This window comes from Moschus berezovskii, chromosome 1 (genome assembly GCF_049115385.1).
Source record: "Moschus berezovskii isolate FMDL1 chromosome 1, NW_MosBer_1.0, whole genome shotgun sequence".
Lineage (NCBI taxonomy): Eukaryota > Metazoa > Chordata > Mammalia > Artiodactyla > Moschidae > Moschus > Moschus berezovskii.
The window spans coordinates 103,853,915-103,878,185 of NC_142460.1; the positions used below are offsets into that span (position 1 = coordinate 103,853,915).

Sequence of the window (24,271 nt, forward strand, 5' to 3'; positions counted from 1 at the left end):
AACATAGTTCTGGAAGTCCTGGCTACGGCAATCAGAGAAGAAAAAGAAATGAATCCAGATCAGGAAAAAAGAAGTAAAGCTCTCACTGTCCGCAGATGATATGATACTGTACATAGAAAACCCTACAATAGTATCAGAAAATTACTAGTGCTAATCAGTGAATTTAGCAAACTTGCATGATACAAAATCAATACACAGAAATCACTTGCATTTCTATATACTAGCAATGAAAAATCAGAAAGAGAAATTAAGGAATCAATCCCATTCACCATTGCAACAAAAATAAATATCTAGGACAAAGTGAAGAGGAACTCAAAGGCCTCTTGATGAAAGTGAAAGAGGAGAGTGAAAAGTTTGGCTTGAAACTCAACATTCAGAAAACGAAGATCATGGCATCTGGTCCCATCACTTCATGGGAAATAGATGGGGAAACAGTGGAAACAGTGTCAGACTTTATTTTTTTGGGCTCCAAAATCACTGCAGATGCTGACTGCAGCCAGGAAATTAAAAGACGCTTACTCCTTGGAAGGAAAGTTATGACCAACCTAGATACCATATTAAAAAGCAGAGACATTACTTTGCCAACCAAGGTCCATCTAGTCAAGGCTATGGTTTTTCCCGTGGTCATGTATGGATGTGAGAATTGGACTGTGAAGAAAGCTGATCGCCGAAGAATGGATGCTTTTGAACTGTGGTGTTGGAGAAGACTCTTGAGAGTCCCTTGGACTGCAAGGAGATCCAACCAGTCCATTCTAGAGGAGATCAATCCTGGGTGTTCATTGGAAGGACTGATGCTAAAGCTGAAACTCCAATACTTTGGCCACCTCATGCGACTAGTTGACTCACTGGAAAAGAGTCTGATGCTAGGAGGGATTGGGGGTGGGAGGAGACGGGGATGACAGAGAATGAGATGGCTGGATGGCATCACTGACTCGATGGACATTAGTTTGAGTGAACTCTGGGAGTTGGTGATGGACAGGGAGGCCTGGCGTGCTGTGATTCATGGGGTCGCAAAGAGTTGGACACGACTGAGCGACTGAACTGAACTGAACTGAAACTTACCTAAAGAGACAAAAGAACTGTACACAGAAAATTATAAGACCCCCTGATGAAAGAAATCAAAGATGACATAATAAGATGGAGAGATATTCCATGTTCCTTAGGAGGAAGAATCAATATTGTGAAAATGACTATACTACCAAATGCAATGTATAGATTCAATGTGATCCCTATCAAATTATCAATGACATTTTTCACAGAACTAGAACAAAAAAATTTCACAATTCATATGGAAACATAAAAGACCCTGCATAACCAAAGCAGTCTTGAGAAAGAAGAATGGAGCTGGAGGAATCAACATTTCTGACTTAAGATTATACTTCAAAGCTACAGTCATCAAGACAGTATAATACTGGCATAAAAACAGTTGACCAATGGAACTAGATAGAAAGCCCAGAAATAAACCCATACACCTATGGGTACTTTATTTTTTACAAAGGAGTCTAGAATATACAATGCAGCAATGACAGCCTCTTAAATAAATGTTGCTGGAAAACTGGACAGGTACATATAAAAGAATGAAATCAGAACACTTCCTAACACCACACACAAAGATAAACTCAAAATGGATTAAGGACATAAATGTAAGACCAAAAACTATAAAACTCTTAGAGGAAAACAGGCAGAACACTCGATGACATAAATCAAAGCAAGATCCTTTATGACCCACCTCCTAGAGTAATGGAAATAAAAACAAAAGTAAACAAGTGGGACCTGATGAAACTTAAAAGATTTTGCACAGCAAAGGAAACTATAAGCAAGGTGAAAAGATAACCCTGAGAATGAGAGAAAATAATAGCAAATGAAACAACTGAGAAAGGATTAATTTCTAAAATATACAAGCAGCTCATACAACTCAATGCCACAAAAACAAACAACCCAATCAAAAACTGGCAAAAAGACCTAAACAGACATTTCTCCAAAAAAGACATACAGATGGCTAACAAATGCATGGAAAGATGCTCAACATTGCTCATTATTGCTGCTGCTGCTGCTAAGTCGCTTCAGTCTTGTCTGACTCTGTGCGACCCCATAGACAGAAGCCCACCAGGCTCCCCTGTCCCTGGGATTTTCCACGCAAGAACACTGGAGTGGGTTGCCATTGCCTTCTCCATTATTAGAGAAATGCAAATCAAAACCACAATGAGATATCACCTCACACCAGTCAGAATGGCCATCATCAAAAAATCTACAAACAATAAATGCTGGAGAGGGTGTGGAGAAAAAGGAATGCTCTCGCACTGTTGGTGGGAATGTAAATTGATATAGCCACTATGGAAGATGGTATAGCGATTCGTTAAAAAACTAAGAATAAAACCATCCTATGACCCAGCAATCCCACTCTTAGGCATATACCCTGAGGAAACCAAAATTGAAAAAGACACATGTATCCCATTGTTCATTGCAGCACTATTTACAATAGCTAGAAGATTGAAGCAACCTTGAAGTCTGTTGACAGATGAATGGATAAAGAAGTTGTGGTAAATATACACAATGGAATATTACTCAGCCACAAAATGGAACACATTTGAATCAGTTCTGATGAGGTAGATGAACCTCGAGCCTATTACACAGATTGAAGTGAGTCAGAGAAAGATAAATATATTCTAATGCACATGTACAGAATCTAGAAAAATGGTACTGAAGAATTTATTTTCAGGCCAACAATGGAGAAACAGACATAGAGAATATACTTATGGACGTGGGGAGAGGGGAGGAGAGGGTAAGGTGTATGGAAAGGGTAACATAGAAACTTACATTCAGTTCAGTTCAGTTCAGTCGCTCAGTCGTGTCCAACTCTTTGCGACCCCATGAGTCACAGCACGCCAGGCCTCCCTGTCCATCACCAACTCCTGGAGTACACTCAAACTCATGTCCATGGAGTCGGTGATGCCATCCAGCCATCTCATTCTCTGTCATCCCCTTCTCCTCCTGTCCCCAATCCCTCCCAGCATCAGAATCTTTTCCAGTGAGTCAACTCTTCGCATGAGGTGGCCAAAGTATTGGAGTTTCAGCTTTAGCATCAGTCCCTCCAATGAACACCCAGGACTGATCTCCTTTAGAATGGACTGGTTGGATCTCCTTGCAGTCCAAGGGACTCTCAAGAGTCTTCTCCAGCACCACAGTTCAAAAGCCTTAGTTCTTCAGCGATCAGCTTTCTTCACAGTCCAACTCTCACATCCATACATGACCACTGGAAAAACCATAGCCTTGACTAGATGGACCTTGGTTGGCAAAGTAACGTCTCTGCTTTTTAATATGCTATCTAGGCTGGTCATAACTTTCCTTCCAAGGAGTAAGCGTCTTTTAACTTCATGGCTGCAATCAGCATCCGCAGTGATTTTGGAGCCCAAAAAAATAAAGTCTGACACTGCTTCCCCATCTATTTCCCATGAAGTGATAGGACCAGATGCCATGATCTTTGTTTTCTGAATGTTGAGCTTCCAGCCAACCTTTTCACTCTCCTCTTTCACTTTCATCAAGAGGCTTTTGAGTTCCTCTTCACTTTCTGCCATAAGGGTGGTGTCATCTGCATATCTGAGGTTATTGATATTTCTCCCGGCAATCTTGATTCCAGCTTGTGCTTCTTGCAGCCCAGCGCTTCTCATGATGTACTCTGCATATAAGTTAAATAAGCAGGGTGACAATATACAGCCTTGACATACTCCTTTTCCTATTTGGAACCAGTCTGTTGTTCCATGTCCAGTTCTAACTGTTGCTTCCTGACCTGCATACAGGTTTCTCAAGAGGCAGGTCAGGTGGTCTGGTATTCCCATCTCTTTCAGAATTTTCCACAGTTTATTGTGATCCACACAGTCAAAGGCTTTGGCATAGTCAATGAAGCAGAAATAGATGTTTTTCTGGAACTCTCTTGCTTTCTCCATGATCCAGTGGATGTTGGCAATTTGATCTCTGGTGCCTCTGCCTTTTCTAAAACCTGCTTGAACATCTGGAAGTTCACGGTTCACATATTGTTGAAGCCTGGCTTGGATAATTTTGAACATGACTTTACTAGCATGTGAAATGAGTGCAGTCGTGCAGTAGTTTGAGCATTCTTTGGCATTGCCTTTCTTTGGGATTGGAATGAAGACTGACCTTTTCCAGTCCTGTGGCCACTGCTGAGTTTTCCAAATTTGCTGACATATTGAGTGCAGCACTTTCACAGTATCATCTTTCAGGATTTGAAATAGCTCAACTGGAATTCCATCACCTCCACTAGCTTTGTTCGTAGTGATGCTTTCTAAGGCCCACTTGACTTCACATTCCAAGATGTCTGGCTCTACGTGAGTGATCACGCCATCATGTAGCCAGAGGAGTTTTTTTCCTTTTTCTTCTTCTTTTTTTTAACCAGAGGAGCTTAATGTATATCAGTAGTAATGTAAGAAGAAATAGAAGTTGAATTAGTGACAAGAAATATTTTAAAGTTTATAATAATTACCATTTAGTTTACCTGCTGTGTACCAGACTTTGTGACTTATTTATTTATTAAGAATGGAAATAGTAATATTTTTACATACTTTAAATTTTAACCCTCAGTTGTTGTTCAGTCGCTCAGTTGGGTTCGATTCTTTGTGACCCTGTGAACTGCAGCACACCAGGCTTCCTTGTCCTTCACTATCTCCTGGAGTTTACTCAAATTCATGTCCATTGAGTCGGTGATATTAATCCTCAGTAAATCCTACAATTTTCATCTACTGATGACAAGGCTGAACCTAGGAGAGATTTAAAAATGTGCCATACATTTACTAGCTGTTAAATAGCTGATTCAGCTGTTTGAAAACTTAAGGTTGGGAGTCCAAGATGGTGACTTTGAGGCATGGAATGAAGGATCAGAATTATGAAAAATCAGAACTGATATTTCTTGTAAAAAAAAAAGGAGAGAATGTAAGAGAGTTCAGAAGCAGAAAAAACAACTGTCCTAGAAAAGCATTGGAATTATCAGGCTTGACTTAATGGATTTAGGTAGAACAATGTACCCAACAACTGGAAAATACATATGCTCCAATCTGCCACATTTACAAAAATTGATCAGGTACTGGACCATGAAAGCTTATCTCAGTAAATTTCATTTAGACTGTGTTCTCCGACAACAATACAATCAAGCTAGAGATCAATAGCAAAAATATAACTGAAGATACTCGTGTGTTTGGAAAATAAATTTCTTGATAACCTTTTAGTCAAAGCAGAAATCATAATGCAATTTAGAATATATTTTGACATGAATGATAATAAAAACAACCTATAAAATTTGAGGCATATAGCCAAAGCACAGCTTAGCAGGAAATGTATAGCTTTAAAGGTGTAAGTCAGAAAAAAAAAGAGACTGAAACATATTGTGTTAAGTGTCTCTATCAAGAGACTGACAAAACAAGCAATAAAACAGATCCAATGAAGTAGAAGGAAGGAAATGATGGAGGGGAAATTACTAAAATAGAAAACAAATATGAATCATGAGAACAATAATGTCAAAGGTTCTTTGAGTAGTAATAACAATAAAATTGATAAAGCTTCAGAGAAACTTAAGAGCAAAAAAGAGAAGGTACAAAAACTACATATAAAGAATGACAAAAGAGATCACTACAGATGCTCTAGCCATTAAAGAAGATAATATGAACAAGTAGAAAAATAGAGCTTACAAAATTGACTCAAGGAGAAATAGAAAACCATTAAAGAAATTGAATCAGTAGTCAAAAATTTCACACAGTGAAGTCAAGTCCCAAATGACTTCATTGGTAACCTCTAATTGAAAAGTCAAGAGAAATATTATTCTAATTTTACACAAACAGAGGATAAAAATTAGAGGGAACACTTTCTAAATTAGTTTTCTGGGGCTTCTGTAACAAATGAGCACAAACTAGTGACTTACAACGACAGAAATTTATTCTCTCAGCATTCCAAGGCTTAAAGTTCAAAATCAAGATATTTGCAAGGCCATTCTTTTGTTGTTGTTGTTGTTCAGTGGCTAAGTCATGTCTGACTCTTTGCAACACCATGGACTGCTGCACGCCAGGCTTCCCTGTCCTTCACCATCTCACGGAGTTTACTCAAATTCATGTCCATTGTGTAGGTGATGCCATGTAATCATCTCATCCTCTGTCATCTCCTTCTCCTCCTATACTCAATCTTTCCCAGCATCAAAGTCTTTTCCAGTGAGTCAACTCTTTGCATCAGTTGACCAAAGTATAGTACTGGAGTGTCAGCTTCAGCATCAGTCCTTCCAATGAATATTCAGCGTTGATTTCCTTTAGAATTGACAGGTTTGCTCTCCTTGCTGTCCAAAGGGCCCTCAAGAGTCTTCTCCAGCACCACATCCTGAAAGCATCAATTCTTCGGTGCTCAGCCTTTGTTATGGTCCTACTCTCAACCTCTGTGCATGACTACTGGAAAAACCATGGCTTTGACTGTGTAGACCTTTGTCAGCAAAGTGATGTTTCTGCTTTTTAATATGCTGTCTAGGTTTGTCATAACTTTTCTCCCAAGGCACAAGCATCTTTAATTCCAAGGAGCAAGCCATTTCATGGTGGCAGTCACTGTCTGCAGTGATTTTGGAGCCTAAGAAAATAAAGTATGTCACTGTTTCTATTTTTTCCCTGTCTATTTGCTATGAAGTGATGGGACCAGATGCCATGATCTTAGTTTTCTGAATGTTGAGTTTTAGGCCAGCTTTTTCACTCACTCCTTTTTTTTGTCTTTTTTTCATTTTTTTTTCACTCACTTCTTTCACCTTCATCAAGAGGCTCTTTAGTTCCTCTTTGCTTTCTGCCATTAGTGTGATATCATCTGCATATCCGAGGTTATTAGTATTTCTCCTGACAATCTGGATTCTAGCTTGTGCTTCATCCAGCCTGGCATTTCACTTGATGTACTCCGCATAGAAGTTAAATAAGCAGGGTGACAATATACAGCCTTATTTATTTATTTTTGGCTGTGCTAGGTCTTCACTGCTGCCTGGGCTTTTCTCTAGTTGTGGTGAGAGGAGGCTACTTTCTAGGTACAGTGCGCGGGCTTCTCATTGCGGTGGCTTCTCTTGTAGAGAACGGGCTCTAGGGCACACCGGCTTCAGTAGTTGTAGCTCCAGGGCTCTAGAGCACAGGCTCAATCGTTGTGGCAACAGGCTTAGTTGCTGTGTGTCATGTGGGAGAACCCATGTCTCCTGCACTGGAAGGCAGATTCTTTATCACTTAGCCAATTCTTTACCCCTTCCCTTAGCAGGGAAGCCCTGCAAAGCCATTCTTTCTCCAAAGGCTCTAGAGAAGTCTCCTTCTTTGCCTCTTCTAGTTCCTTGGTGGCTGGCAACCCTTGGCATTCCTTGGCTTATTGCTGCATCGTTCCTGTCCCTGCCTCTGTCTTCTTCTGGCTTTCTCCTCTGTGTCCATGTTTCCTTGATCTTATACAGACCCACCCTAATCCGGTATGACCTCTTCTTTACCTCATTATATCTGCAAAGACTCTATTTCCAAATAAGATCATATCCATGGGTTCCAGGTAGACACTATTCAGTCCAGTACATCTCCCAACTCATTCTGTGAGGCTACTTAAGATCACAAAGTAATTTACGTATATGCATTGGGAAAAAACAGACTTCACCAAAATATTACATTGTTATCTCTGTGTGGTGATATTTGGAGTAATATTTGTATCCTTTATAATCTTGTGTATTTTTCAAATTTTCTATAATGGATATGTTTAGCTGCTCAGCTGTGGTCCAGTTCTTTGCAACTCCATGGACTGTAGCCAGCTAGGCTCCTTCTGTCCATGGGATTTCCCAGGCAAGAATACTGGAGTGGGTTGCCATTACCTTTGTCAAGGGATCTTCCTGACCCAGGGATCCAACCCACATCTCCTGTGTCTTCTGCATTGCAGGCAGAATTTTTACCTGTTGAGTCATGGGGGACGTCCCTTTATAATGAGTATTATTTTTGTAGCTAGGAAAACCAGTAAATGTTCCTTTCATTGATTGCAAAAGAGGCTATCGTAAAAACATAATTCTAAGTTGGTTGGTCAACATATAATTCACAAATATGTCTGCATTTTACAAGGTTTTATATTGTAATAACTGATACCCTTAAAAAAGTTACAGGTCTAAATGGCTGTGAAAAGAGTTGGTGAGCAATATCGTGCCAAAAATGGGGAGGGGCTAACTCAATCTCAGAATCTTTGCTTCCTTTCTCTGAACTTTCAAATTTTTCTGAAGGTAGAGTTATTACTATCATATGGAAAAACAGAGTTTAGATTACAGGACTTCTGATAAATATTTGATGACTTTCATATCATTCTACATTTTTCAGGCTACTTGTTGCTTTACTGCATCTGCAGCCGAAGGATAAAGTGTTTCAGGGATCCAAAGAGATCTGAGATTCCTTAAGTGCTATCTGATAGTCTGTTGTTAAATAGCAAAGCCTAAGCCTTCCTCAACTCTCTTTTTTCCTTTTCTCTGTGTTCTTAGGTGCCGATATTGCAGAATTCAAAGTTCGTAAGACCTCTGACTTAACCCTGGGAGATATAGTAGATGAAATACAGAGAAACAAGAAGCCTGTGGTGGCAGCTATCCAAAAGGTGGCTTTAGGAGGGGGACTGGAGCTGGCCTTGGGCTGTCACTATAGAATTGCCCACGCAGAGGTAAGAGAGGGGATCCATACAGGAATTTATGGAGGGAGCTTTTCTTTAAAGCAAGCATTAAATAAACATAATTGTCATAAGCATCAGAGGTGATCACTGTAAATGGTTAGCTTACTGGTTGATAACTCTCAGATATTTCTAGCACTGGTGTTCAGCTGTTAAATTACCAGTATAGTGGTACTGGTTGTTGAAATGTTCAATTATGTCCATTCTAGTTGATAAATAGCTGCTACCCTGAGCCTGTGACTGACCCTTCACTAGCCCTTGGCTTTCCCTGTGAACTACTAGATAAAGGGGAACTCCTGTACAGTGCTATTGCCCACATCAAATTTCACTAAGCCATGCTTATGCAGTATGAAGTATTAAATATTTGGACGTAAACTTCTGAGTAAGTGTGTTTATTTACATTTTTGTTTCCTATCTCAAACATTTCAGTTTTGTGGTCTCATAATTATTAGTACTGAAGAAGACAAGTTCCTATTGAAAACAGCACACAGCTAGTAAATCCATTTATTTCTGAAAATAGATTTAATTTAGGTTATTAGACATATAGATTGAAGTTTGTGATGCCTGCCTTACAATAGTAATATTTTTATAAGTGATATATTTTCTGATAATAAAGGTAATATTCATCATTATAATAGACTATGAAATACAGAAAAGTCATCTTTATATTAAAGTCACCATAAACTCACAGTTCAGAAATAACTGCTATTAACATTTTATCTTTTTGCATTCTGATCCTTTTCCTGTGTAACATTTTTTCTTACATTCATTTTTCTTTGCAACCTTTCTTTAAAAAAAAAAAAACTATGGAATTTTATTGTACTTCACTTGTATTCTATTTTCTACTAATACCACATTTAAATTATTATTAGATATATTTTTTTATCCATTCTACCAGTGTCTACCATTTATTTACATTTAGCATAATTACTGATGAGGGAGGACTTTGGCCATTTTCCTATTTGTTTTCTACATTTTATATTTCTTTTAATTCTTCAATTCCTCCATTAATACTTTTCTTTGTATTAAATGAATAAGTCTGGTACCCTTTTAATTCTCTTATTGTTTCTTTTACTGTATATTTTTTAGTTATTTTCTTAGTGGTGGTTGTCCTGGGGATTATAATTAACATCTTAATTTGCAACAAACTAGTTCAGATTCATACCAACTTAGGTTCAATAGTATGTAAAAAATTTGCTCCCTTACAGTTCTGTTACACACTTGCTTTATATTGTTATTGTCACAAATTATATCATTATACATTGCATGCCCATAAGCATAAATATATTATTGCTTAATGTAATGGTCTTTTAGATCAGATAAGAAAAAAGAGGAATTACAAGCAAAAAATTAATTACACTAATACTGTCTTTTATATTTACCCATAGAATTACCCTTTAACATTCTTTATTTTTCATGTGGATTTAAGTTACCATCTAGTGTCTTTTCATTTGATGCTGAAGGATTTCTTGTATGGCAGATCTGCCAGCAACAAATTCAGTTTTTATTTATCTGAAAAATGTCTTAACTTGCCTTCATTTTCAAAGATTAATTTTGTTGGAAGTAGAATTACTGGTTGACAGTATTTTTCTTTCAGTACTTCAGACATATCATCCCAGTACCTTCTGGCCTCCATAGTTTCTGATGAGAAATTTACTGTTAGTCTTATTGGAAATATTTCTTAAAAATATAATTTTAAATGGTTATATGATTTCTCCTCTTATACTAATAGATTCATCATAATTTATTTAACCTTTTCACTTTGTTTTAATTTTTTTTATGAAACTTATAAATAAAGATGGACTTCCCTGGTGGCTCAGAGGTAAAAGAATTTGCCTGCAATGCAGGAGCCTCAGGAGACTCAGGTTCGATCCCTGGGTCAGGAAGATCCCTTGGAGGAGGGGGTGGCAACCCACTCCAGTATTCTTGCCTAGAAAATCTCATGGACAGAGGAGCCTGGAAGGCTATAGTCCATGGGGTCACAACGAGTCAGATACGACTGAAGTAACTTAGCATACACACACACATAAATAAAGTCACATATCTTGTGTTCTTTTTTCTGTGTTCCTTATATCATGACCTTCTGAACACTGACTGCAGATCTAAGTTACAAGCAATAATAAATCAGGGAATGGGGATGACCAGTGGTGGGGAAAATGGTGATTAACAGCTAGGAAAGCCTCATGTGAGAGAGACTCAAATACTCCAGGTATAATGGAGCTGTTAGCATCACAACTTGGATAAATGGCAGTCTTCACGGGGTCGCAAAGAGTCGGACACGACTGAGCGACGGAACGGAACGGATATTTAAGTACCCTCCTCCTCCCGCCCTTATACCTGGGAAATGACTAACAGAGCTTTGGCCACTTTTAAGACTAGGCAAGTCATGTGATTAAGGTCTCAAGCTCACCCTCTCATCTGAATTGAGATTGCTACCTGACTTTTTTCCTACCTTTCTTCTTTCCTTCCTTCCTACCTTCCTTTCTATAATAGCTTCACTTAGATATAATTCATATACCATATAATTCACTCATTTAAAATGTACAGTACAATGGTATATTAGTATATTCACAGAGTTATGCAATCTTTACCACAATTGACCTTAGAATATTTCATTGCTCCCCAAAGAAACTTCACACCATTTAGGAGTAACCCACCATTTCCCTCTCCTCCAGTTCTGCTGCTGCTGCTAAGTCACTTCAGTCGTGTCTGACTCTGTGTGACCCCATAGACGGCAGCCCACCAGGCTCCCCCGTCCCTGGGATTCTCCAGGCAAGAACACTGGAGTGTGTCGCCATTTCCTTCTCCAATGTGTGAAAGTGAAAAGTGAAAGTGAAGTCGCTCAGCCGTGTCAGACTCGTAGCGACCCTATGGACTGCAACGCACCAGGCTCCCCCGTCCATGGGATTTTCTAGGCAACCACTAAGCTATTTTCTGTCTATGTGGATTTGCCTATTCTAGACATTTTACGAAAATGGAACCATATAATAAATTGAGTCTGTTCTTTTGTACTCAGCGTTATTTTTTTCATTGTAGCATGTCATTAGTATTTCATTCCTTCCCGTGACTGAATATTTCTTTTTATGAGTATACCGTATTTTCTTTATCCATTCATTACTTGATGGACATTTGGATTGTTTCTTCTTTCTTGGATTTATAAACAATGATGCTATGAAAATTTTTGCACAAGTGTTTTTTTATGGGCATCATTTCATTTCTTTCTTTTTTTTTTTTATTGAAGGCTAATTATTTTACAATATTATATTGGTTGGTTTTGCCATACATTGACATGAATCCGCCCCGGGTATACATGAGTTCCCCTTCCTGAACCCCCCTCCCACCTCCCTCCTCCCTTTATTCTCCTTCTGGGTCATCCCCCTACACCAGCCCCGAGCATCCTGTAACACGCATCGACCCTGAACTGGCGATTCGTTTCACATATGACAACATACATGTTTCAATGCCATTCTCCCAAACCATCCCACCCTCACCCTCCCCGACAGAGTCCCAAAGACTGTTCTATACATCTGTGTCTCTTTTGCTGTCTCCTATACAGGGTTATCATTTGCATCTTTCTAAATTCCATATATATGCGTTAGTATACTGTATTGGTGTTTTTCCTTCTGGCTTACTTCACTCTGTATAATAGGCTCCAGTTTCATCCACCTCATTAGAACTGATTCAAATGCATTCTTTTTAATGGCTGAGTAATACTCCATTGGGCTTCCCTGGTGGCTCAGAGGTTAAAGCATCTGCCTCCAATGTGGGAGACCCGGGTTCGATCCCTGGTCGGGAAGATCCCCTGGAGAAGGAAACGGTAACCCACTCCAGTATTCTTGCCTGGAGAATCCCATGGACGGAGAAGCCTGGTAGGCTACAGTCCACCGGGTCGCAAAGAGTCAGACACGACTGAGCGACGAAACGGAACGGAATGGAATACTCCATTGTGTATATGTACCAGAGCTTTCTTATCCATTCGTCTGCAGATGGACATCTAGGTTGCTTCCATGTCCTGGCTATTATAAACAGTGCTGCAGTGAACATTGGAGTACATGTGTCTCTTTCAATTCTGGTTTCCTCGGTGTGTATGCCCAGGAGTGCGATTGCTGGATCATATGGCAGTTCTATTTCCAGTTTTTTGAGCAATCTCCACACTGTTCTCCATAGTGGCTGTACTAGTTTGCATTCCCACCAACAGTGTAAGAGGGTTCCCTTCTCTCCACACCCTCTCCAGCATTTATTGCATGTAGACTTTTGGATAGCAGCCATTCTGACTGGTGTGAAATGGTATCTCATTGTGGTTTTGATTTGCATTTCTCTGATTATGAGGGATGTTGAGCATTTTTTCATGTGTTTGTTAGCCATCTTTATGTCTTCTTTGGATAAATGTCTGTTTAGTTCTTTGGCCCATTTTTTGATTGGGTCATTTATTTTTCTGGAATTGAGCTGCAGGAGCTGTTTGTATATTTTGGAGATTAATCCTTTATCAGGTGCTTCATTTGCTATTATCTTCTCCCATTCTGAAGGCTATCTTTTCACCTTACTTATAGTTTCCTTTGCTGTGCAGAAGCTTTTGATTTTAATTAGGTCCCATTTGTTTATTTTTGCTTTTATTTCCAATATTCTGGGAGGTGGGTCTTGGAGGATCCTGCTGTGATTTATGTCGGAGAGTGTTTTGCCTACGTTCTCCTCTAAGAGTTTTATAGAATCTGGTCTTACATTTAGATCTTTAATCCATTTTGAGTTTATTTTTGTGTATGGTATTAGAGAGCATTCTAGTTTCATTCTTTTACAAGTGGCTGACCAGTTTTCCCAGCACCACTTGTTAAAGAGTCTGTCTTTTCTCCATTTTATATTCTTGCCTCCTTTGTCAAAGATAACGTGTCCATAGGTGCGTGGATTTATCTCTGGGCTTTCTATTTTGTTCCATTGATCTATATTTCTGTCTTTATGCCAGTAGCATACTGTCTTGATGACTGTGGCTTTGTAGTAGAGCCTGAAGTCCGGCAGGTTAATTCCCCCAGTTCCATTCTTCTTCCTCAAGATTGCTTTGGCTATTCGAGGTTTTTTGTATTTCCATACAAATTGTGAGATTATTTGTTCTAGTTCTGTGAAAAATATCGTTGGTAGCTTGATAGGGATTGCATTGAATGTATAAATTACTTTGGGTAGTATACTCATTTTTACAATATTTATTCTTCCAATCCATGAACATGGTATATTTCTCCATCTATTAGTGTCCTCTTTGATTACTTTCACTATGCAAGGATTCTTCAATATCCGCAAATCAATCAACATAATACACCACATTAACAAACTGAAAAGTAAAAATCATATGATTATCTCAATAGATGCAGAGAAAGCCTTCGACAAAATTCAACATCCATTTATGATAAAAACCTTCCAGAAAGTGGGAATAGAAGGGACATACCTCAACATAATAAAAACTATATATGACAAACCCATAGCAAACTTTATCCTCAATGGTGAAAAACTGAAAGCATTTCCCCTAAAGTCAGGAACAAGACAAGGGTGCCCACTCTCACCACTACTATTCAACACAGTTCTGCAAGTTTTGGCTACAGCAATCAGAGCAGAAAAAGACATAAAAGGAATACAAATTGGAAAAGAAGTAAAACTTTCACTGTTCGCTGATGACATGATCCTCTACACAGAAAACCCTAAAGACTCTACCAGAAAACTAGAGCTAATCAATGAATACAGTAAAGTTGCAGGATATAAAATCAAGACAGAAATCCCTTGCATTCCAATACACTAATAATGAGAAAATAGAAAGAGAAATTAAGGAAACTATTCCATTCACTGTTGCAATGAAAAGAATTAAATACTTAGGAATATATCTACCTAAGGAAACAAAAGACTTGTACATTTCATTTCTTTTGGTTATGTATATAGGAGTGGAATAGTTGGGTTGTTGTTCAGTTGCTAAATCGTATCTGACTCTTTGTGACTCCGTGGACTGCAGCACACCAGGCTTCTCTGTCCTTCACTATCTCCCAGAGTTTGCTCAAACTCATGTCCATTGAATCGGTGATGTCATCCAGCCTTCTTATCCTCTGTCACCCACTTCTCCTCCTGCCCTCAATCTTTCCCAGTACTGGGGTCTTTTCCAGTAAGTTGGCTCTTCACATTAGTTGGCCAAAGTATTGAAGCCTCAACCTCAGCCTCAGTCCTTCTAATGAATATTTAGGGTTGATTTCCTTTAAGATTGACTGGTTTGATCTCCTTGCTGTCCAAGAAACTCTCAAGAGTCTTCTCCAGCACCACAATTTGAAAGCTTCAGTTCTTCAGAGCTCATCCTTCTTTATGGTCTAACTCTCACTTCTGTACATGACTACTGAAAAAACCACATCTTTGACTAGATGAATCTTTGTAAGCAAAGTGATGTCTCTGCTTTTTAATACACAATCTAGGTTTGTCATAGCTTTTCTTCCAAGGAGCAAGTGTCTTTTAATTTCATGGCTGAAGTCACCATCTGCAGTTATTTTGGAGCCTAAGAGAATAAAATCTACCACTGTTTCCACTTTTTCCCTATCTATTGGCCTTGAAGTGATGGGATCAGATACCATGATCTTATATAGCTGGGTCATATGGAAACTCTATGGTTAATCTTTGCTGCTGCTGCTGCTGCTAAGTCGCTTCAGTCATGTCCGACCCTGTGTGACCCCATAGATGGCAGCCCATCAGGCTCCCCCGTCCCTGGGATTCTTCAGGCAGGAACACTGGAGTGGATTGCCATTTCCTTCTCCAAGGCATGAAAGTGAAAAGTGAAAGTGAGGTCGCTCAGTCGTGTCCGACTCTTTGTGACCCCCATGGACTGCAGCCTACCAGGCTCCTCCGTCCATGGGATTTTCCAAGCAATGAGTACTGGAGTGGCACACCATTGCCTTCTCCAAGGTTAATCTTTGAGAAACTGCCAAATTGTTTTCCAAAGTGGGAATGTAAAATGCCACAGTCACTTTGGAAAACAATTTGGCAGGTTAATCTTTGAGAAACTGCCAAATTGTTTTCCAAAGTGACTGTGCCTTTTTACATTCCCACCAGCAATGTATGAGAGTTTTGTATTCTCCACATCTTCTCTAAAACTTGTTATTGTCTGTCTTTTTTTTTTTATTCCAGCCATCCTAGTGGTTATGAAGTGGTACCTTGTAGTTTTGATTTGTATTTTCCTGATGGCTAATGATATTGCAGATCTTTTCATGTGCTTATTAGCCATTTGTATCTTTTTGGAGAAATGTCTGTTCAGATGCTTTGCCCATTTTAATTGGATCATTTATGTTTTTATTATTGAGTTTTAAAAGTTCTTTATATATTCCAGACATATGATTAGAAAATATTCTCTCCCAACTTTTGGATTGTCTTTGTAATTTCTTGGCTGCTTGGCTCTTTCAGGGCTCCATAGAGCTGTTTCTGGAGATTATTATTTGGGTTGGCTGAGACAGGTCATAATAGAGTCAGAGAAAAAAATGTGTAATGAGCTAGGGATGTGTTTCAACATGAAGACTTAGCGATGGCATGGTTCTGTTTATGCTATTAATTAAAGGAGAGGGTATACACTGATTTCCTTTGTAGAAACTTTCACTGAATTCTGTGGAACAATGTTTTTGAGGGTGTGAGAAACCCAAGGGAATGCTTGCATTGACTCTAAATGTATCATCTCATTCTAATGAACTTTATGCCTTCAATCTTTGATAGGCTCAAGTTGGCTTCCCAGAAGTCACACTAGGAATCCTTCCTGGTGCAAGAGGAACCCAGCTTCTCCCCAGACTTGTTGGAGTGCCTGCTGCACTTGACTTGATTACCTCAGGTGAGCACTAACTCTGCCACTGGCAGCCTGGATCAATGTCAGGAAATGGACAAGGATTTAGAAACATTATGGCTTGATAGTCTTCTACCCATGTAATGTTAAGAGGATACTTTAACTTCTTTGATGTCAGTTTTCTCATCTGTGAAATGGAAAGAATATCTTTCCTGAAAACTTCTCAAAAGTTACCATGAAGAGCAAATATGTGTGCCTTCTAGATGAAAGCATATACAAAGCCCTAATCACATTTAAGAGTCTACTCATAGACACTGCTTTTACATAGGGTGCATTATATTCAGATCTTACTTAGAAATCATAATATAAAACAATAATTAAAACTAGAATTTCCAAGGAAAGATTTCAAGTTATAGTTTGGAAATGACTGAATTTTTCATTTCCCAGGTGTGAAGATAGTAACTTCAAATAGAAGTTGTAATCTTTCAATAGGGAATGTGAACAATGAAACACTAGAAAACATTTCTCCCATATTGCGGGTGGATTCTTTAGCAGCTGAGCCACCAGGAAAGTCCAAGAATCCTGGGGTGGGTAACCTATCCTTTCTCCAGTGGATCTTCCCAACCCAGGAATCGAACCAGGGTCTCCTGCATTGCAGGCAGATTCTTTACCAGCTGAGCCACCAAAGAAGCCCTTAGAGACCCTGCATTTACCAAATATTAAAAGACATAAAAGATATTTCCAGTTGAAGTAAGGTTGGAAGATAGTGCATGCATAACTGTTTACTCCAAACAGAAATAATGTGAGACCTTGGGTCAATCACTTTACCTCTCTGTGCCTTAGTTTCCTCATAAATGTATATAACAGCAGTGCCTACCATATGGTGGGATGATGAAGATCAGATGTATTAATGAATATAATGTGCTTAGAACAGTCCTAGACATGGTAATACATGTTAGCTATTTATTTTTATTCCTACATCTGACTTTCTAGTAAAAGAGGAGGATTGAGTAAAGATAAGATGAACATCTTGGTAACAGACTGTATCCCAAGGAATAGGCAATAAAAAGAGCACAAGCTTTAGAATTAAAGACCTGAGCTTGAATCCCAGCTGTGCTACATATGAACATGTATGCTTTGTACAAATTCATTTTTATTTACTCATGCAATAGCTGCTTAATTTTTTTCTCATGTGCTGGGCCCTGTTGCAGGCAGTGGACCTATAGCAGCAAATGAGACCTACCAAAACTCCTGCCCTTATAGAGATTATATATAGAAAACAGCAACAAGAAGAATAATTATCATTATTATATTTCATCCGTTCAAAAATTCACAGGGGTATCCACATCTTTGAACTCAAGATGCCTTCTTACATTCATTGGAGTCATGGTTTGATTGGCAGTGTTTTTTCTCCCCTTGTTTCTGTGGGTCAGTAATTTTGGAACAGCTTAGTTGAGTTCTAGCTCAAGGGTTCTCTTGACATTGTAGCTGAGACACTGACTGGGGCCACAGTCATCTGAAAAGTTGAATGGGGCTGGAGGATCTACTTCTGAGATGTCTCAGTCACATGGATGGCTGATTCCTGTTGACTGTGGCAGAAGGCTTCATTTTCTTTCCACATGGGTCTCTCCCTAGTGTTTCCTGTATCTCCTTACAACATGGAAGCTGGCTTCCTCTAGAGTGACTGGTCCAAGAGGGAGCAAGGCAAAGACTGCAGTGTCTTCTATGACCAGCTTGGAGTTCCATGCCATCTTTTCTGAATTATCCTATTGATTATACAAGTCTTTCCTATTCAGCTTGTAAGGGAAGCTTAAATACCCAGAGGTCAAACACATGGCAGGTCACTTTGGTGACCAGCTACCATGCTGTGTACTCTTACTAAACGCCATGGCTACCTATTATGTAAGTAGTATATCTGGTCAATTAGATGGAGACAAGTGCTGAGGAGAAAACATAAAGCAGAAAAGGGAAATGTGAAATGATAGGCTGAGGGGGTAGATACAATTTTATAGGTAGGATAGCTAGGAAAGGCTTTCCTACAAAATGAATGTGAGTGAAGACCTGAGGGATGGAGGAAGCTTGTTTTGCCAATATCTAGTGGAAGATATTTCACATGGAGAAAATAGCAAATACCAAGCCCAGAGGTAAGGCTTACTTGGAAATTTCAAAGAACAGCAAGAAGGTCAATGAAGCTAGAGTGAGGTGAGTAAGGGAAAGAGTAGTTGGGGGGTGAAGTCACATCCTATAGGGCCTTGAAGATTATACAGAGAACTTTGACTTTTCTGCCGAATGAGGTAGAAAAGCTTTGGAGTGTTTTGAGCAGAAGAGTAACATGCTGTCACTTATGTGTTTTATAAGATCACTCTGGCTATTGAAAATATACTGATGGGAGGTAAGGGCAGAAATAGGAAGACTGATTAGAAGCCTGCTTTAATAATCCGAGGAAGCCATGATGGAAATGTAGACCTGAGTGGTAACAATGTAAATGTGAGAAACGGTCAAATTCTGGATATATTTTGAGCCAACCAGGATTTTGTGACATATCAAAAGTAGAGGTGAGAGAAAGGGGAGAGAAGAATGATTCAAATGGCCTGAGCAGCTGGAAGAATGGTGCCACTACCAAGATGGGGATTTCTGCTGGTAGAACAGGTTGTAGGGAAGAATCGCAAGAGCTTAGTTTTGGACGTGTGAAGTTTGACATCCAAGTGGAGTTAAGTAGACAGTTGGATAGAAGCAAGATTGTCTTGGAATTTAGAAGCAAGATTGTCTGAACTCGTCTTGGTCTTCATTTTCTCATCAGTAAAACAACCACATAGTTGTTCTAAGGAATAATGAAATTACATGACATGCTTCTGGTAGAGTACCTGTCACCTAGGAGACATTTTATAAATAGTAACTATGGTAGGCATAACAGTGCTCCTCTCCCAAGATGTCCACATCCGAATCCCTAGAACTTGTGAATATATTACCTTACATTCAAAAGGGACCTTGCAAATGTAATTAAATTAAGAGTCTTAAGATGTGAGATTATTCTGGATTTTCTAGGTGGGCCCAGTTTATTTCAAGGGTCCTCAGAAGTGGAAGGAGAGAGGTCAGAGAGGAAAGAAGATGGTACAAATTGACTTTGAAGATGAAGGAAGAGAAGAATAAATGTGGGCAGCCTTTAGAGACTAGAAAAGCCAAGGAAATGGATTCTCTCTCCGAGCCTCTGGAAGGAGCACAGTTTGCTGACCTATTTTAGATTCGTGATGTCTTTCTTGTGGAAAATATTTTTCCTGAGAAAGGATGCTAAAAAAAAAAAAAAAAGTTGTTACTGGAAGTTGAAGATTCCCTACTGATGTTAATGGGGAAAAACACCAGCTTTATAGGTACTGCCCTGTAGGAAATTAATATGTAAATAAATTTAGATTAAATTAATGAGTAAATAACTAACCTTTTCTGTTCTTCTGAAAACCATGAGAGAGGTAATTCTGGAAAAGTGGAGCAATTACAACAACTGCCGCTTCTCCACGATTTCCCTAAAGTGTCATCTGAAAACAACTGAATCTTTAGCAGTAACCACAAAAGATGTGCTTGGGCACATTGCTGTTCATCCCTGATGTTTTCCATCCATTCAGATGTGGAGAACTACAAAGTGCCCTGCCCTTCCTTCTGCTGTTGTTTTCTAGGTCCCATCTCCCTTGTTCACTGAAATGCACCCAGGGTACTAGGGAAGAAATTGCAAGTGACATCTTTATCCTGCCAGCCTTTCAGATTTAGTTAGGTCCAGGTGGGTTTTCTCTGTATTCAAACAAGATGTTAAGGGCAAGTTTTAGTACCCAGGGCTCCCAGTCACCAGTAATACATGTGAGCAAACATTGTTTCATGACTAAGACAAACTAACAGACAAAACCTTTAACACTCAACCTAAAATCTATGAAAATATTCTATGACATTAGAAAAATGAAACATAAATGTGAGTCTGTTGAAACAGATAAAAGAAAAAGGTTAGCAAACTCACAATATTCTGAATTAGAAAAGAAAATATATTATTTATTAAATAAAAAACTTGTTTAAAATCAATACGTTAGCCAAAATAATTTTTGAAGCATTAAAAAAAAGGATGCAATAGAACAGACTACTGAATCAGCAACATGGAGGATACAGACCCACTTACAGAATTCAGAAGAATTTTTTTTAAAGGCACATAAAATGTTAATGAAGGCAGCAGACATGGAAGGTCTCTAATAGAGGTCTCTCCTACGAATAATAAATGCTTCCAGAGCACAAAGCAAAAATGGGAGAAGCAATAATCAAAGGGAAAAATAGAAGAAACTCTTCAGATACATAAAAGATTCAGAGATTGTATTTTAGCAGGCACACCATTTTCCTGGAAAATCTGATGAAATGTCATGCCTTGTGTTTTGATAAAGATTTTAAGCTTTCAGGAAATAGAATCCTGCAAGTTTCCAAAAGATAAAAACAAAATACAACAAAAGGTTACTCTCATAATAGCTAAAATCACACCAGCCACAAATAAATTCTAAATGTATGGAACATTCATATACTAAGATACTACATGGTCTTTAAATGTGGTCCAAATCAGGAGTTGTTAAAGTGTAACACAGTGCTCGCTTCAGCAGCACATATACTAAAATTGGAACGATACAGAGATCAGCATGGCCCCTGCACAAGGATGACACGCAAATTCGTGAAGCGTTCCATATTTTTAAAACACCAATGCAGTATACTAACGCATATATATGGAATTTAGAAAGATGCAAATGATAACCCTGTATACGAGACAGCAAAAGAGGCACAGATGTATAGAACAGTCTTTGGGACTCTGTGGGAGAGGGTGAGGGTGGGATGGTTTGGGAGAATGTCATTGAAACATGTATGTTGTCATATGTGAAATGAATCGCCAGTTCAGGGTCGATGCATGTTACAGGATGCTCGGGGCTAGTGTGCAGGGATGACCCAAAGGGAGGAGGGAGGTGGGAGGGGGTTTCAGGAAGGGGAACTCATGTACACCCGGGGCAAATTCATGTCAATGTATGGCAAAACCAACCAATATAATATTGTAAAATAGCCTCCAATAAAAAATAAATAAATAAAATTTATAACTGATAAAAAAAAATAAAGTGTGACCCAGACTCCTAGGTGTACCTAAGACCATTGTGTGGAGTACCGGGGGCTGGAGGGGAGGCAATCCTGGAAGAACTGTTTTCATAATAATAAGAGGTTATTTTATGCCATGTGGTATCAAAACAGATTGAAAGCAGAAGCAGAAATGAAAACCCAGCTATCTTCTATTAAGCCAGAGATTAAGGAAATTTTAAAAAATGTAAAACAATGACACTCTTCTCACTAAATTTTAAAGTAGGATTATGTGCATAAAATTATTTATGTTTATATGTAATAGGTCTATCATGGTTATTTTAAAGTGATTTAATGAAGGCACATTTTTAAATTTCTCAGTTATAATTTCTAATATAGTAAATATTGATACAAATAACCCACATCAACAAAGGCTCTTTAGAGTATTCCATAATTTTTAAGAGTACAAAGGGGTCCCAAGACTAAAAATTTTGAGAACTGCTAATCAAAACACTTGTGCTTTGGCACAGAAACTGCAATACATAACTGTGCACACATGGTCCAAATGAGAAAATAATGTGTCTATATTGTTAATTGGAGAAGGCAATGGCACCCCACTCCATACTCTTGCCTGGAAAATCCCATGGATGGAGGAGCCTGGTGGGCTTGCAGTCCATGGGGTCGCGACTGAGTGACTTCACTTTCACTTTTCACTTTCCTGTGTTGGAGAAGGCAATGGCACCCCACTCCAGTACTCTTGCCTGGAAAATCCCATGGATGGAGGAGCCTGGTGGGCTGCAGTCCATGGGGTCGCGACTGAGTGACTTCACTTTCACTTTTCACTTTCCTGCGTTGGAGAAGGAAATGGTAACCCACTCCAGTGCTCTTGCCTGGAGAATCCCAGGGATGGGGGAGCCTGGTGGACTGCTGTCTATAGGATCGCACAGAGTCGGACACAACTGAAGTGACTTAGCAGCAGCAGCATATTGTTACTAATATATCATTACTAATGTATAATGTATACAGTTACTAATATATAATTTAGACTAAAGTCTAAAATGGCTTTTTTTTTTTTTGCCTTTAAGTGAGGAGGTGTTATAAATTCTGTGGAGCTTGAAAGGGGAGTTAGGAAAACTAAATTTCTTGTCTTCAGTAAAATAGATTAGAAATTGCTTTAACTTACAATGGTGGGGTAACTGCAATTTTAAGAATGTGAACTGTTCTAAGTCCCTAATGCAGAACTCACAAGAGAATGCTTACAGTAAGCCCAACATACTATAGGAATTCAAAACACACAAGACGGTTCATTCTGCAAAGCACAAAATAGAGAGGAAGCAGAGAAGCATAAAATATGGTGGGAATTCATAACAGTGTGAAATGAGTCTGTGAATTCTAAGGTTTATGTTGATAGAAATTAAAGCATTTGGAGGAATACTGAGGAATTATGTGTTCCTGCTTTCAGTATTAGGCAAGGATAGCTTGAAGAAAATCAGAAATGAACCTGGCTTCTTTGACAAAAAGCAAAAAAGGGATTTAGGATTCACTTTTTTCAAAACACTGCTGCTTATAGAAATATCACTATTTTTAACATGATGAAGAGAAGAGGTAAAAGCAGTAAGAATATGATGGATTTTGATCTGCATAGAAAAGGTCACAATGAATGAGAAGAATGCTAACATTAGAATCATCCTGTTTTTTTAAGTAGTCTCTATAATGTTCAGTTCAGTTCAGTCACTCAGTCGTGTCCGACTCTCCGCGACCCCATGAATCACAGCATGCCAGGCCTCCCTATCCATCACCAACTCCCGGAGTTCACTCAAACTCATGTCCACAGAGTCGGTGATGCCATCCAGCCATCTCATTCTCTGTCGTCCCCTTCTCCTCCCGCCCCCAACCTTTGGGGGACTTTAAATGGCATCTGGCAAGGGTTCTGTGTAGAATTTTTTTTCTGAGGGTTGGAAAAGAAGCCACAAAGGAAATTGGAAAAAAGAAAATTGAGATTACCTGGCTTGGAGAAGTCTCAGCTTCAAGTTGCCCCAGTCTCTTTGTAGTAGATCAAGGCTTGGCTCTCATTAGATTGAACAGTGGTTATTGTCTATACTCAGAGCAGCCTAAGAAAGAACAAGTTCAAATCTCAGCATGAGCATTTGGGTTGGATATACAGAGCTGTCTCTTTAGGTCCTTGAAACAGAATAAAAGTACCTGAAATCTCATTGACTCCGTACAAACAGTAGCAGTACTCCCAACTTTTGTGAAATCCAGGTCAGAAGAAATCATTACAGCTGAAGGAATTTTCAGTCCATCCTGTGGGCAGCTCTTATCTCTGCTGTTCAGTTGCCCCAAAGATCCTTTTAGTAGCTGTGTTTTCATATTCGATTCTGTGTCCCTTTGGGCCCCTTAATGTGGGGAGTCTGATTCACTCATCCCTCACTGAAGTGGTCTTATACCTGGGAGGCTTCACTCTTGAGGCCACTTACCCACCCCTCCCTGTCCTCCTCACCCCAGGAGGAGATCTGGAGGCTTGCCTTCAGAAGCATTTCCAGCAGACTCCAGTGTTCTTGCCTGGAGAATCCCAGGGATGGGGGAGCCTGGTGGGCTTCCGTCTATGGGGTCACACAGAGTCGAACACGACTGAAGTGACTTAGCAGCAGCAGCAGCAGCCCAAATATTGCTGTTACAGAGTGGCCCCTGCCAAAAATCATTGAATTGTCTATCTGAGCAAGAAAA

The 24,271-nt window shown here is 39.1% G+C and overlaps 1 protein-coding gene and 1 non-coding gene across 2 annotated transcripts in view; both read left to right on the plus strand.

Moving 5' to 3' along the window:
- EHHADH (enoyl-CoA hydratase and 3-hydroxyacyl CoA dehydrogenase) overlaps positions 1-24,271 on the plus strand; it is a 68,395-nt gene that overhangs the window by 12,974 nt on the left and 31,150 nt on the right. The window contains exons 3-4 of the mRNA XM_055408806.2: positions 8,507-8,679; positions 16,402-16,513. Coding sequence (XP_055264781.1) covers positions 8,507-8,679; positions 16,402-16,513 — 285 coding nt within the window. The remainder of the gene's footprint in view (positions 1-8,506; positions 8,680-16,401; positions 16,514-24,271) is intronic.
- Positions 21,072-21,175, plus strand: LOC129554006 (U6 spliceosomal RNA). The gene has a single exon (XR_008685547.1). It is a non-coding gene; the product is annotated as a U6 spliceosomal RNA (small nuclear RNA).